The sequence below is a fragment of the Rhinopithecus bieti genome, unplaced genomic scaffold, assembly GCF_001698545.2.
Source record: "Rhinopithecus bieti isolate Rb0 unplaced genomic scaffold, ASM169854v2 scaffold_10548, whole genome shotgun sequence".
NCBI classification, from domain to species: Eukaryota; Metazoa; Chordata; class Mammalia; order Primates; family Cercopithecidae; genus Rhinopithecus; species Rhinopithecus bieti.
The window spans coordinates 2,373,415-2,389,593 of record NW_016806834.1 but is presented as its reverse complement, the minus strand read 5'-3'; the positions used below and the strand labels follow the sequence as shown (position 1 = coordinate 2,389,593).

The 16,179-nt window shown below is 40.6% G+C and overlaps 1 protein-coding gene across 2 annotated transcripts in view; it reads left to right on the top strand.

The window, feature by feature from the left end:
• VPS45 (vacuolar protein sorting 45 homolog) overlaps positions 1-15,711 on the top strand; it is a 90,510-nt gene extending 74,799 nt beyond the window's left edge. Inside the window, exon 15 of one of the 2 annotated variants that reach the window (XM_017877843.1) lies at positions 15,094-15,711. In XM_017877843.1, coding sequence (XP_017733332.1) covers positions 15,094-15,181 — 88 coding nt within the window. In that variant the 3' untranslated portion in view covers positions 15,182-15,711. The remainder of the gene's footprint in view (positions 1-15,093) is intronic. The other variant, XM_017877844.1, reaches the window with a different exon arrangement.
• The last annotated feature ends 468 nt before the right edge of the window (positions 15,712-16,179 follow it).

The window sequence follows — 16,179 nt, the reverse complement described above, 5'->3', positions numbered from 1 at the left end:
TAAGCAAAAAAAAAAAAAAAATAGCCATACTGCCACCATAGGGAATGTTGTCAGCCTTTTACATTTTTCACTCTGAATGTATACACATTTTTTTAATTTTATGTATTTATTTATTTATTTGCTTATTTGAGATGGAGTCTCGCTCTGTCACCCAGGCTGGAGTGCAGTGGCACCATCTCAGCTCACTGCAACACCCGCCTCCTGGGTTCAAGCGATTCTCCTGCCTCAGCCTCCCAAGTAGCTGGGACTATAGGCATGCACCACCACACCCACCTAATTTTTGTAGTTTTAGTAGAGACAGAGTTCACCATGTTGGCCAGGCTGGTCTCGAACTCCTGACGTCAAGTGATCCACCTGCCTCAACCTCCCAAAGTGCTGGGATTACAAGTATGAGCCACCACGCCTAGCCAATTTTTTTTTTTTTTTTTTTTAAGATGGGGTCTTGTTCTGTCACCCAGGCTGGAGTGCAGAGGTGTGATCATAGTTCACTGTAACCTCAAACTCTTGGGCTCAAGCGGTCCTCCCACCTCAGCCTCCCAAGTAGCTAGGACTATGGGTCACCAAGCCTGGCTCTCTGTCTATGTAATCTATCTATCTATTTGTTTATTTGAGACGGAGTCTCAAATATGTTGCCCAGTCTGGTATTGAACTCCTGGCCTCAAGAGATCCTGCAGCCTTGGCCTCCCAAAGTGCTGGGATTAGAGGCATGAGCCACTGTGCCTAGAACACATATATAGCTATATCTAATATACACACACTTTTTTTTTTTTGAGAGACAAGGTCTTGCTCTGTTGCCAGGCTGGAGTGCAGTGACGCGATCTTGGCTCACTACAGCCTCCTCCTCCCAGGCTTAAGCCATCCTCCCGAGTAGCTAGGACTACACATGTATCACCGTGCCCAACTAATTTTTATATTTTTTGTAGAGAGAGCATGTTACAGCCCAGGCTGGTCTCAAACTCCTGGGCTCAAGTGATCTGCCTGCCTCAGCCTCCCGAAGTGCTTAGATTACAGGCACAAGCTATCACACCAGGCCTAGCCCTCATATATTTTTAAATAAAAGGAAACATAGTCTATATATGCTTTCAATGAAAATGCTTATCTATATCATTTTTAATAACTGAATTATATTCTGTTGTTTAAGTATACCACAATTTAATCAATCCTCAATTTTATGTTCATTCAACAAATACTTATTGAGCACCTACTATATATTACAGGGGCTATCTTGAGACTGGAATATAGTGGTAAGCAAAACAAATGTTGTTTGATATTGTTTGCAGTTTTTCACTCTTACAAACAGTACTGTAATAAACATCATTTTACATACATCTTTAAACACTTATTTAATTGTTGACTTGGAATAATAATAATTGAATATATACTATGTGCCAGACAGTTGGTTGACTTCATTACATATATTATCTCATTTAACCTTCATGATCCAAGAAGTGAGATTATGATCCCAATATTTAAATGAAGAAACAGGAACATAGAGAAATTAAGTAATTTGCCTTAAGTCATATAGCAGGGAAATACAGAGATGGAACTCAAGCTCAGATTTGTGTGATGCTGGATTCCATACACTGCTGGCAATGTTGGTGAGGCATCAGAAGGTGTAAACATTTTTAAGATGCAAAATTACTAAGCTGTCAGCCAGAAAAATTGTATTATACCTGTATAGTATATACACATAATAGTGTGTTTATACCTTAACATCATGCCTTGCGAACCCTGAGGTTAGCTGCTGCTGATTCTTAAAAATAAAATTTAGGCTGGGCACGGTGGCTCACACTTGTAATCCCAAAACTTTGGGAAGCTGAGGCAGGTGGATTGTCTGAGGTCAGCAGTTCGAGACCAGCCTGGCCAACATGGTGAAACCCCATCTCTGCTGTAAATATAAAAATTAGCTGGGCATGGTGGTGGGCACCTGTAATCCAGCTACTCAGGAAGCTGAGGCAGGAGAATCATCGCTTGAACCTGGGAGGCAGAGGTTGCAGTGAGCCAAGATTGCGCCATTGCACTCCAGCCTGGGCAACAAGAACAAAACTCCATCTCAAAAAAATAAAAATAAATAAAATTTAAAAATTATCAGCTAGGCACAGTGGCACATGCCTATAATCCCGATGCTTTCAGAGGTCGAGACAGGAGAATCGCTTGAGGCCAGGAATTCGAGACCAATCTGGGCAACAAAGCCCAGACTCTTTTTTTGTCTCTACCAAAAAAAAAAAAAAAAAATTGTTTTTTTAGCCACACATGGTGGCATGCACCTGCAGTCCCAGCTGCTTGGGAGACTGAGGGAGGAAGATCACTTGAGCCCAGGTGTTAAAGGTTACAGTGAGCTATGATCACGCCACTGCACTCCAGCCTGTGTGACAGAGCAAGACTATGTCTCAATAAGTATAATAAATAAAAATTATCAATGTGTATGGAGAAGATTGGTTAAAAAGCGGTTTACTTCAACCCAGATGCAGAGAAAGAAGGAAGAAACAGATTAACAGTGTGAAGCTTAAAGAAGAGACCAATAGGCCGGGCGCGGTGGCTCAAGCCTGTAATCCCAGCACTTTGGGAGGCCGAGGCGGGTGGATCACGAGGTCAGGAGATCGAGACCCTCCTGGCTAACACGGTGAAACCCCGTCTCTACTAAAATACAAAAAAAAAAAAACTAGCCGGGCGCGGTGGCGGGCGCCTGTAGTCCCAGTAACTCGGAGGCTGAGGCAGGAGAATGGCGGGAACCCGGGAGGCGGGCTTGCAGTGAGCCGAGATCGCGCCACTGCACTCTAGCCTGGGCGACACAGCGAGACTCTGTCTCAAAAAAATAAATAAATAAATAAATAAAATAAAATAAAAGAAGAGACCAATAAATAAATGAGAAAGAAATGGAAGCAAAAGTCAGCAAGGTACATGTTATCTAGTTTCAAAGCAGCCTTCCAGTTCCAGATTCCAGGGTTTTATGAAGCAATGATCTTACATTGAGTCAGTGGCAGATACCCCTGCCCTGTCAATGCCATATAATAATCATTTTTCTTTTGCATAAGCTACTTTGAATGGGTCTGTTTCCTGCAGCCAGAATGTTGAGTTATGGGAAAAAGTTATTCTCTCTTACAAGTTTGTAAGATATGCCTTTTTGTGTCATGCGGAAGATCCAATACAGATTTGCATATTTGTTTCAGGACTTGTGTAAAACTAAAAAGTTAAAAATGTAAGGAAAAGCTCAAACATGCCTGACTCTGTATAATGAGACAGAAGTGACCCATTTACTTCATTATTTCCAGTATTATCTATATTTCTGTTTTTACGATCAAAAAATACTAAAATGTTCTACCGATTTTAAAGAGTCATCAATTTGATGCCACTGGAATTATTTAAATAATAAAGTGTCCAGTTGATTATATTCAACACAGCCCTGAGTTGCAATCCTCTGACAAAACTGTACGGTATTACCTTCCCCAAATGAATGATGCATCCTTCAGGACATATGTTCTTTCACTAGGATTATCATTAGAGCTTCCGAGCCTAAGTGGAACCTGTTACATATAAATCACCTTTTGGTACCCTTTGGTCTTGTAAGAAGCAGTGTAGCATAACAGGGCTTTAGTGCCAGACTACCTTGTTTAAATTCTAGTTTTGACACATATTCACTTATATGATCTGAGACAAATCATTTAGCCTCTTTCTGCCTCAGCTTTTTCAGCTGTAAAATGGAGGTATTAATAGCCCCTTCATACCATTGTTGTGATGATTAGATGATTAATATTTGTAAAATGCTTAGAGGTGATCTGGCAGAGGGCAAGCACTCAAAGGATGTTACCTGCTGTTGCTGTTATTACTGCTACATTTTGGGGAGATGAAGTAAAACAGACTTAGGATATTCATCATCACCATCTCTGTCATCACCCTTACTTCCAAATAAGTTATCTTAAAAACCTTTACTTTGCCATAATTCAAGGGCAGAATTATACTGTTATTCCAAGTGGGAATATACTGAGGCAGTGATAAAATGTGCTATGAAGATAGTCTGATGTCAGATGACTTTGCAGTGTATGAGAAAAATTTTTAGTAGTTCCATTTCCATTTGTGTTCACTTAAAATTTCTCCTTTGGGGCCCCCCAGAGTCAGTACCTCTAAAATTAAAAGACACAGGCTAGGCATGGTGTCTGATGCCTGTAATCCCAGTACTTTTGGAGGCTGAGGTGTGTGGATCGCCTGAGGTCAGAAGTTCCAGGAGTTCAAGACCAGCCTGGCCAACATGGTGAAACCCCGTCTCTACTAAAAAAAAAAATACAAAAATTAGCTGGGCGTGGTGGTGGGCACCTGTAATCCCAGCTGTTCGGAAGGCTGAGGCAGGAGAATCTTTTGAACTGGGGCTGCACTCCAGCCTGGGCAATAGAGCGAGACTCCATCTCAAAAAAATAAAGAAGACATGCAAAGAGTCTTCAGCATTCATGGTTGCTACGGCTGGGTTATTTGGGGCTTTGTTTCTTGCATTTTTTAATAGCGTTCACCATGCTGTCCCTGTAGTTGTGGTTGTTCTGACAAATTGATGTGGGCTTGAATGTTCCCACACATCTACACCTCTTTTTATTCTCAGACAGTAACTACCTTTCAGACCTCTGTATTCTCAGATGATAACAACCTTTCAGACCTCTGAGTTCTGTCCTTGAAGAGTCCATTTTTTACCCTGTGGATGATGAGGGTAATTTTTTTCTTTCTCTTCGCATGATATTCCAATGAATGACACAAACAATGCTAGATCCATGCAGAATCTCATTGTTTGCTTTTTTGCTGTTTCTTTTCAATGAGAGAGGAACTAGTGCCAAGGGTTCCTGTTTGCTTCTTTGTTTTGTTTTGTTTTGTTTCATAAATCAGGTGGCCAGTACTAAGGAGGGATCTGGGAAGGAATAGCTACATTTTTTAATAGGCAATTACATCATTTGTAAGAAAGTGTCCTAGGGTAAAGTAACCCCAGTGGAATTAGTTAAAATCAAGGAAATATCTTATACTTTAATTCAGTGTATTCCAAGGCTTATTATACAGAAAATTTATTAGAGGAGATATTGATAGGTATTCCATTTTAAAAAGGGTTCTATAGCCAACTAAGTTTGGAAAACACTCTATCCTTCTCTTGAAAAGTCAAAACTCACATTAGCATATTAAAGATTCCGAGAAAATCTAGGGTAAAGAAACCCACTCCACTTTTGTGTTTTTAAATTGTATTTTAATATAATATTTGATAAAATATATGTAGCATGTAAGTTAGAAAGCATAATATAATAAATACGCTTGAGCCTTTCACCTAACCCAAGGACTAGAAAATTGCCAGTAACATAGATGTATCCATGTGTTCCTCTCCAATTACATCCCTTATCTCCCTACAACAGGTAAGTGCTATCCTAGATTTTGTATTTAATTCCCTTGCTTTGGTGGAAGAAGGTAGTGTTTTTAGCACTTATCTATGTATTTCTAAATAACACATTGTTTAGTTTTGCTTGTTTTTGAGCTTTATAAAGATGGTATCATACTGTTTTCATTAAACGTTGCTTCTAAGATTCTTCTATATTGTTGCATGTAACCTCAATCATTTTTCAGTGCTGTGTAACATTCCATTATGTGAATATACCACAGTTTACTTTTCCATTCACCTGTCCATAGACATGAGGTTTTTTGTTACATTTTTTATTATTACTATTGCTCCTCTCAAGGAGAAACAAGAAAATGTGAGCTAAGAATATTGACAGAATATTTTGATTATATTGTTTGGGAACATTAAGGAGTATATTTATTGAGTGGCTGCCTTTACTATTCAAGGCAAGAACTGAAATGCAAACATAAATAAAATGTCCCTGTTTTCAATGATCTTATGGTTCAGTGAAGGAGTCAAACAAATTCTGTATTATTCATATTAGGATATGATTAGTCTCAAAGACTAATGGCACAAAATAAACATGACAATCTTTTGAAGTGCCCAGTTTCTTATAATTGGGGGGATGTTCAGGGGTAGAATTAAAAAATTTAACTGATAAGTACCTTAAAATACGTTTATGTCAAAATTTAAAAGGTCCTTTTATGAAAAATAATGTAAAATTATGCATTTTTATTTATTATTATTTTTTTTTATGACAGAGTCTTGCTCCTGTCACCCAGGCTGGAGTACAATGGTGCGATCTCGGCTCACTGCAACCTCCACCTCCCAGATTCAAGTGATTCTCCAGCCTTAGCCTCCCCAATAGCTGGGATTACAGGTGCCCACTACCATACCTGGCTAATTTTTGTATTTTTTTTTAGTAGAGACGGGGTTTCACCATGTTGGCCAGGCTTGTCTCAAACTCCTGACCTCAGGTGATCCACCCTCCTCGGCCTCCCAAAGTGCTGGGATTACAGTCATGAGCCACCGTGCCTGTCCAATTACGCATTTTTAAAACAAAATACTGGAACTCGAAGAAAGATGTAAGCTGGTATACCAATCGGGACTACACCCTTAGGACTCATAAATTCATTTGCTTCTTTTTGGTTTTTTTGTTTGAGACTGAGTCTCACTCTGTCACCCAGGCTAGAGTACAGTGGTATGATCTCAGCTCACTGCAACCTCCGTCTCCTAGGTTCAAGCAATTCTGCCTCACCCCCCAGGTAGCTGGGACTACAGGCACGTGAAATCTCATCCGGCTAATTTTTGTATTTTTAGTAGAAACGGGATTTCACCATGTTGGCCAGGCTGGTTTTGAACTCCTGACCTCTGGTCATCTGCCTACCTCAGCTTCCCAATGTACTGGTATTACAGGCGTGATGGTGGTGGGCATGGTGGTGGACTCCTGTAATCCCAGCTATTCAGGAGGCTGAGGCAGGAGAATTGCTTGAACTCAGGAGGTGGGGGTTGCAGCAAGCCAAGATCGCGCCACTGCACTCCAGCCTGGACAACGAGAGCAAAACTTCACCTCAAAAAAAAAAAAAATTGAAAAGTGTTCATGTACAGAAGTTAAATAAAATGTATCCTAAATATAAATAATTAATTCTGACAGAGTAACTAGGAAATGCCTCACAGAGGAGGTGGTTTTTGAACTAAACCATAAAGGATTAGTAGGATTTCCATAGGAAAAAAAAGCAGTCAAGGCTGAGGAAAAGCATGACTAAGGACAGGAGCAAGATTTAAAAAAAAAAAAAAGGTATACCACATTTGAGAAATAATGAGAAGTTCTTCATTATTCATTAAACGTGAGGGGCAGGATGATCTCTTTGTGTGAGATTCCTGGCATTTCCAGATGTAGATTTGTTTGCTTTGAGACAGCCTATCCACCCAGGCTGGAGTGCAGTGGTGCCATCTCGGCTCACTGCAGCCTTCACCTCCCAGGTTCAAGCGATTCTCCAGCCTGAGCCTCCCAAATAGCTGGGACCACAGGTGCACACCACCACACCCAGCTAATTTTTGTATTTTTTTAGTAGAGACGGGGATTCACCATGTTTCCCAGGCTGGTCTCGAGCTCCTGAGCTCAAAGTGATGCACCTGCTTTGGCCTCCCAAAGTGCTGGAATTACAGGTGTGAGCCCAGCCTCAGTCATAGATTTTGAATGCCAACCTATTCCCTTGCTCCTGATAAAACTGCTGTTGGATATTTAGAAAAAGTTTAGCATACTAGGTGACATTTAAGCTGGGGTCTTCTGTTAAAAATCTGTATCTGAATCATGTTCATTCGGCAAACAATTCATCCATTTTAAACTAAGAATGAAGAAGGTAATACTGAAGATGTGCACTAACTAGTAAGACAAACCATTAGAAGATAATTAGAAGGGAGAAAACCCACTGCCTTCTGTCCTGTCATAGGGGATGAATGCTCCTAGCTGGGGCTAGCTCTTCCACTTGGGCACCAGAGCCCATCCACCTCACCTACACCGGGATATCACTCCAAACTCGCTCCCCTTTCTTTCCCAAATCGTTTTTTTTCCTATCTATTGGATTATTCATAGAAGCATAGAAATATCCTGTTATGCCAGGCACGATGGCTCACGCCTGTAATCCTAGCACTTTGGGAGGCCAAGGTGGGCAGATTGCCTGAGCTCAGGAGTTCAAGACCAGCCTGGGCAACACAGTGAAACCCTGTCTCTACTAAAATACAAAAAATTAGCCAGGTGTGGCAGCGTATCCCTGTAGTCCCAGCTACCCAGGAGGCTGAGGCAGGATAATTGCTTGAACCCGGAAAGTGGAGGTTGCAGTGAGCCGAGATTGTGCCACTGCACTCCAGCCTAGGCGACAGAGTGAGACTCTGTCTCCCAAAAAAAAAAAAATCAGTTTGAAATACCCTGCTATGTTCTGCATCTTTAAAAGCCCTCTCTTAATCCCCTTACTCTTTTTAGGCTCCATCTCATTTCTCTGTTCTCTTTCATAGGAAAATTATCCAAGAGTTGTTTATACTTACTGTCTCTAATTCCTTCCCTCACCTATTCTCTTAAACCCACATATTCTCCTCAACTACTGCATTCAGGCCTTCACGTCCATCACTCCAAAATCTTGTCAGGGTCCCTAGGGATCTCCACATAGCTAAACATAGAGTCAACTTTCAGTCCTCATTTTGCTTGACCTATCAGCAGCATCTGACACAGTTCCTCCACTTCTGTTTTTAAAAAAAATAGAGATGCAGTATCGCTATGTTGTGCAGACTGGTCATTGTTATCACTTAGCTTCCAGGAGCTATACTGTCTTGGTCCTCCTACCTCACTAGCCATTCCTTCTCTGTCTCGTTTGCTGTTTCTCCTGTTTTTGGAATCCCTGGGACTTGGCCACCAACTCCCTTGGCCATCTCATTCAGTCTCATGGCTTTAAATTCTGTCTCCACTACTAACTCCCAGATTTATATTTCTAGTCCTGAGTTTCACTATTGCTATTTGGAGGCAGATAATCTGTTGTTGTGAGGACTGTCCTTTGCATTATAGATGTTCAGCAACATTCCTGGCCTATACCCGTGAGATACCAGCAGCACTCCACCAGTTATGACAAGGAGAAAAACATCTCCAGACTCTGCCAAATGTCCCGAGAGTAAAATCACACTCCTCCTCACCCCATTGAGAACCAGTGTTTCTTGACCAAACTTCTCCCCCAAACTCTGGACTTGTATATCCACTGTCTTTTTGACATCTCTACTTGAACATCTAATAAATATTCATACTTAACGTGATCAAAACCAAACTTCTGATCTTTCTTCCTCACATAATCCTCCCTCCGACTTCCCACCTCAGTGGCACATCCATTCCTTTAGTTGCTTAGGCAAAAAAAAAAAACTTGGCATTTTCTTGAATCTCCTCTTTCTCTCACACCTACATCCTGACTTATCAGTAAGTCCTGAGAGCTTTACCTTCAAAATACACCCAGAATCTAATGCCCTTTCACCAATACTGCTCTGGTCCATGCCACCATCACTTCCTACTGGGATTACTGCAGCTGCTTTACACTTGTCCCCCAACACCCCCTTCTCAATATAGTAGTAGGGTGATCTTGTGAAAATGTGTCATTCAGGGCATGTCACATTTTTTTTGCAGAACCCTCCAGATGTCTCTCATCTTACCCAAAGTAAAAACCACAATTCTTACAATGACATGTCAGGCCTTACATGATCTCTCCTTATAGCCCTACCCATTCCTTACCTCTCCAATCTCACCTCTTACCATCCAACACCTTATTCACTTCACTCTAGCCACACTAACCTTTCTTTTCCCTAAACATACGGAGCCTTGATCCCTTTGCACTTGCTCTTTCCCAGATACATGCTCTGTTGCCTCAATCAGGTCTTGGCTCAAATGTCAGTTTCTCAGGGAGGCCTTCCTTGAGTACTAGTCTTTGTTTTTGTTTTGGGGGGATTTTTTTATGGTAGTATTTTATTCCTCTTCAAGAAAAGCTATTACCTAACATTGATGAACTCTTTTTTTTTGAGACAGAGTCTCACTCTGTCACCCAGGCTGGGGTGCAATGGCATGATCATAGCTCACTGCAATCTCTAAATCCTGGGCTCAAACTCAAGTGAACCTTCCACCTCAGCTTCCTGAGGAGCTAGGACTACAGGTGTGTACCACCACGCTCAGCTAATTTTTAAATTTTTTGTAGAGGGTCTTGCCATGTTGCCCAGGCTGGTGTTGAACTCCTGGACTCAAGCAATAGGATTAAAAATATCCTCCTGCTTCAGCCTACCGAAGTTCTGGGATTACAGGCATGAGCCACCATGGGCAGCCAGTCACTAGTTTTGTTTTATTTTATTTTATTTTATTTTATTTTATTTTATTTTATTTTGTTGTTGTTGTTGTTTTGAGATGGAGTCTTGCTTTGGCACCCAGGCTGGAGTGCCGTGGCACAATCTCAGCTCACTGCAACCTCCGCCTCCCAGGTTCAAGCGATTCTCGTGCCTCAGCCTCCCAAGTAGCTGAGATTATAGGTATGCACCACCACACCTGGCTAATTTTCATATTTTTAGTAGAGACAGGGTTTCACCATGTTGGTCAAGCTGGTCTCAAACTTGTGACCTCAAGTGATCCTTCCACCTTGGCCTCCCACAGTAATCCCCACAGCTGGGATTACAGGTGTGAGCCACCGCACCCAGCCCAGTCACTAGTTTTAAAATCTCCACCACTATCATCTCCAATACTCCTTTTTCAAACCTGCTTTATCTTTTCCCATAGTATTTCTTCATCGAATGTATTACAAAGAGGCAGTATAGCATTATAGTTAAAAAAACAAACTGAAGCCAAATTGCCTGGGATTATATCCCAATTCCACTTCTAAGATGTAAGATCTTCTCTGTGTTTCGTGTGTGTGTGCGTGTGTATTTAAAGTGGAATGGTTTCTGTCCATTAGAACAGTACTTTGCATATAGTAATATGTGTACACCATTATTATTGTTGTATTACTATTAGTAATGACTAATTAATTTTATTTTCCTTATCTCCCATTGGAATATAAATTCCATGAGAGCAGAGGGGTTTTTCTGTTTATTTATTTATTTTTTTTTTTACTTTCTTCATTGCTGTATTCACAGCTTCTAGAACGGTGCCTAGAACATAGTAGACAGTAAATATTTGTTGATCAAATTATGTTATTTCTGGAGTGATGAGGATAAGAAGGGTCAAGGAAGATGAGGTATATGTGTGCTGTTTAAAACTTTTACAAAGAGAATGTACTCATGTATCCTTGTGCCCCAAAAAGCTTCATAGGCTTGCATGGAAAATAGACATATAGACAAATAAATTACAACACAGGATATTTACAAGATATGGAAGAACGAGCACGTAACTCTAAGGGGAGGGCAATGCAGTTGAGGAAAGCTTCCTAGAGGAGTAATAACGTGAGAGTTGGGTTTTTAAAGATGCGTAGTTCCACCAAACAAAGTATGGGACGGATGGGACAGCCTTCGAATAGTAGGTGCAAAAGCAAAGAACTATGAAACACAGCAGTGGCTCTGAAAACTGCAAGCAGTGGAAGTTGAAAGGAGAGGTGAGGAGCGTTTTCAGTGTTTTGAGCTATTAAAAATTTCATCTTATCCTTCTCCCTTACCCACTCCCATACTCCTAACATCTCCAAGTAAGTGTTTGGCTGTAATTAGGAGCTTATTACTCCATTACGGCAAATATCTTGGGGTTTTTCTCATTATTTTCCTGAAAGTCTTTTCCTATTTTTCTGCTCCCCACAAGTTCCATTTTTTAAATATATTATTATACCACTGTTCAGGTTCTAGATTCCCCTTGGTGTCTTTGGTATAAGAAATTCACATGTAATTTTTACCTGTGGAGTATAGTGAAAAAGAAGGAAGACATATCCTTAAATTATATACACATACACACACATAGTTTTGTTACAGTGTGGTAGCTTTGTTTAGGAAGAGAAACACAGTTGTTCAGCTGAATTATTTTAGTAATATTTTTAATCCTATAAATGTTGGTCTCTAGTCCCTTACCAATGATCTAAGTGAAGAAGCTTGCTTTTCAGTGTGTGACTCAAGACTTCTCAAGGTTGACTTTGTAAAATCAGGGTTGGGGTTCTGCTTTTTTCCACCCACCTTCCTTCTATACATGGAGTCAGGAAAACACCCTTGATGACAGCACAAACCAAAAAAAGCAGTAGCATTAATCCACTCTGTTAGTTTCTGGCACTGCCTCTGTTTATACTCATATTGGATTGTGATTGTGTATCTGTCTCTGAGAGTCCCTTAATGTAGGAATCATAATTAAGGTGTTCATTCGTACACCTAGTTCAACGCCTCGCTCATAATGGATACTCATTAAACATTTGTTGAATTGGATTGAACTGAACTGAATTGAACTGGACTATGGCACCACAGGAGAAGAGGATTTTTGAGTTCACTTTTAAGTGAGATTGATTTAAAACGAATTTAGAAAGAAAATTATTCTTTTGTTTTGTTTTAAACATAATCTAAATTTGGGGTACAGCTACCAATATGTTCATTCCCCATAATTTTTTAAGCATTCTGAGCAATGACTCATCAGAGTCCCCAAATAGATATATATATTTTTAAGTCACAGTGGCCCTAGGAAACAAAATTAGGTTTGGTAAATATAAATAGTAAGTGTGTTCTCATTATAGTCAAGAATGTGGGGTCTTGTTGATATACAGAGGAGGATCTTTATTTCTTCCCTTTGTAGCAGAGTTGGAAATGAACCAAATATCCCCTGATAAATTCCTATAGGGTTTCCCGGCACATTTATTTCATTCTTTCCAGAAGTCACCAAGACTTGTTGTCTTACTGTTAAAAAAAAAAAAAAAAACAGTGCTACTTCATTTCCTAACACTTGTTTTCTGACCTCCAATTGTCTCCAGTCCAACTGGCCAAAAAGCCAGGCCAAAGATGTCTGTATTTCCGCAGAGAAACAAATGAACTTAGCTTCTACTCCTTTCCCTCTACTTTGCAATTTTTTCTTTTGCAAAGGAGTTTGGAATTTAAATTCTGCAAGCCCAGAATCTTTCAGTCTAAAACTGCAAAACAATGGTAATAAGATACCTGGTCATTCCTCCAGTCTTCTGTCTTTTAAATATCTGCTCTGAGAGAGAGTCCTGAGCATCCAAATAACTTTCGTTGTCGTTGTTGTTGTTGTTGCTGTTATTGTTGTTGTTGTGACAGCGTGTCACTCCTGTCGCCCAGGCTGGAGTGCAATGGCACGATCGTGGCTCACTGCAACCTCTGCCTCCTGGGCTCAGGCGATTCTCCTGCCTTAGCCTCCCAAGTAGCTGGGACTACAGGCGCCTGTCTAATTTTTGTATTTTTTATAGAAACTGGGTTTCACTATGTTGCCCAGCCTGGTCTCGAACTCCTGGGCTCAAGCGATCCACCCGCCTTCGCCTCCCAAAGTGCTGGGATTATAGCATAAGCCATCGCACCTATCCGTCCAAATAACTTTTATATTATAAAGAAGGCTCTCTTGCCAATGGGTAGCTATTTTATTCATTTACTCAGCATAACTTTATTGGATATCTCTGTGTTAAGCCCTGGAGATCTAAGGTGAGTAAGACTTCTCCCTACCTCCCAAGAAGCTCACAGTCTATCTTGGCAACAATTATACAGTGCTAAGACAGGAGTGGGATAAAGTAATAATAGTAATTAGTTCAGCATGGAGGGGTCTGGAAGGGCTTTACAGAAAAAGTGACATTTATGTATTTATGTATGTATGTATGAATGAGACCATGCCTGGCCAGAAAAGTGACTTTTAATCCTTAGTCTTAAAGAAAAAGGTTCCTGCCAGGTGCAGTGGCTCACACTTGTAATCCCAGCACTTTAGGAGGCTGAAGCAGGTAGATCATCACTTGAAGCCAGGAGTTTGAGACCAGCCTGGCCAACATGGTGAAACCCCTGTCTCTACTAAAACTACGAAAATTAGCCAGCATGGTAGCGCATGCCTGTAATCCCACCTACTCAGGAGGCTGAGGCAAGAGAATCGTTTGAACCTGGGAGGCAGAAGTTGCAGTGAGTCGAGATCGCGCCATTTCAGCAGAGAAAGAACAGCCCTACATTTCAAACATAGGACATAGTAAGAATAACTACTTGAAGTATGAAAGCTCATGACATGTTTAGGAACAGTGAGTTGTTGGGCATGGATGGCATAGAGGCTGCACTCTGAGAGATGGAATAGACGAGTAGGCAGCAGTATTGTATGATGCTGAAAGGCACAGAATCTAGAGCCTGGGTCTGAATCCCAGCTGAGCCACTTACTATCTGTTGTGACCTTGGCAAGTCACTTAACCTCCCCTCTATAGCTTTGCTTCTTCATTTTTTTAAAATGAGGATAATAGTAGCATCTGTTTGACAGGCCTGCAGGCATATATGCATATACATACACATACGGCTTTAAAAAATGCTCAGAACAAAATGAATATAAGTATTCATTATTAGGCCACATTATGGAAGGCCTTGAACTGTACATTTTCCATAAGTAGAAGAAAGGTTTTAAAGCAGAAGAGGAGAGAGTATATAACAGGATAAAATCTGTATTTTGTTTTATTTGTTTGTTTTTTTTTTTTTTTTTTTTAATTCGAGACAGGGTCTCGCTCTGTTGCCCAGGCTGGTCTCGAACTTCTGGGCTCAAGCAATCCACCCGCCTCAGCCTTCTAAAGTGCTAGGATTACAGACCTGAGCCACTGCACCTGGCCTGTAATCCATATTTTAGAAAAGTAACTCTGGTGCCACTCTGGAGTGTAGATTGGATAAGGAAGAAACTAGAGACAACATACAAGCTCTGAGACAGTTTAAAGAGTATAGATAACAGGTGCTGATGTAACATGGTACTGAGTTAATATAGTGGCCTTGCCCTTAAAAATTCTGGGTTCCCAAATAGAAACTTCAAACTTGAAATGTTAGTCTTAATAGACCTTACAAATTTAATTCTACAAAAAAACAAAATGAAGGCACTGGGGAAGAGCACAGAAGGACTGTCCTTGCAGTATGGATGTTGTAGTGCTCAACTGATGCTTCCAGTCTATACCCAAATGTCAGACCAGTACCTCTTGCCTACTATTCATGATATATTTTCATCTGGTTAGCTGTCCAGAGCAAGACATTCTATTTTTGGAGATGCTTTTGTTTTTTCTTTCAAGTAACCTCAAACTACTTATCAGTTTCCTAGAGGAAGTTCTGGCTTCTGGACTGCACAGCCGAAGCAAGGAGAGCTCTCAAGTCACATCAAGGTCAGCGAGCAGAAGATGAAAAACAGTGGTTGCGGGAAGGGCACAGCTTCCTCTCTCACCCCCACTACAGGCTTTCCCTACTAACCAGAGGTGTTGGAGAGCAGCTTTGGGTTCTGTGCTGGTTGTTAGAACTCATCTCCAGGTAGCCCACAGGTTCGTGGTTGGCACAGACACAAGACTCCCAGAGTTGACCTAACAATAAGTCTGAGCCCATCTCAACCCACTTTTCTCCGGTAGTCTTTATGTATCTGTTAGCACAATCACTTCAGTTATTGATGCATTTTGTTGGGATCTGACTTGGGGAAAGGATTATCAGAGCCTAGAGGGGCTTAAAAAGTAATCATTTGATGTACATACCACATTCCTTGACTTCCTTTCTCTTCCCTTGACCCTTTCTGCTTTTCATTAACCACATTCCTGCATAACTTATTTCTGAAAACCTACCATGTTTCTTTATAGAGCCATCCAAAATTTTTTGTCCCTATATAGCAATTTTCTGTGGCACTGAGAAACCATGTATGACCACAATAAAAATCCATTTTGTGAAAAGATATGAGTGATTTAGTTTTATTTCTTTGGGGCTAATTTTGGGAATTTATGAGGTGGGACATGAGCTGGTTTCACACCGAACATAATGAAGGCATTACCTCTACCTGAAGGATATTTAAAGTATGTCAAGGCAAATAATAAATTCTGGTGTCAATTTCACCTCTCTTGAAAACAGGATAAACTGATAGTATCATTATTGCCAGGAAATTAAGGTATCCTCAAATCATCATAGCAAAAATACCAAAGCACAATCCCTCCCTGGTGTGTGTGTGTGTGTGTGTGTGTGTGTGTGTATGTGTAAACTTGTATGTTGATAAATATTCTCTAGCATCAGACAGCGAGGGTCAAATCTATGTCATATTTATATGGCTTTGGGAATGTTATTTAGCCTCTTTGTGGCTCAGCTTTCTCATTTATAAAACAGAACCTTCCTCATAGGATTATAAGAATTAAATAAGATGAGATGAT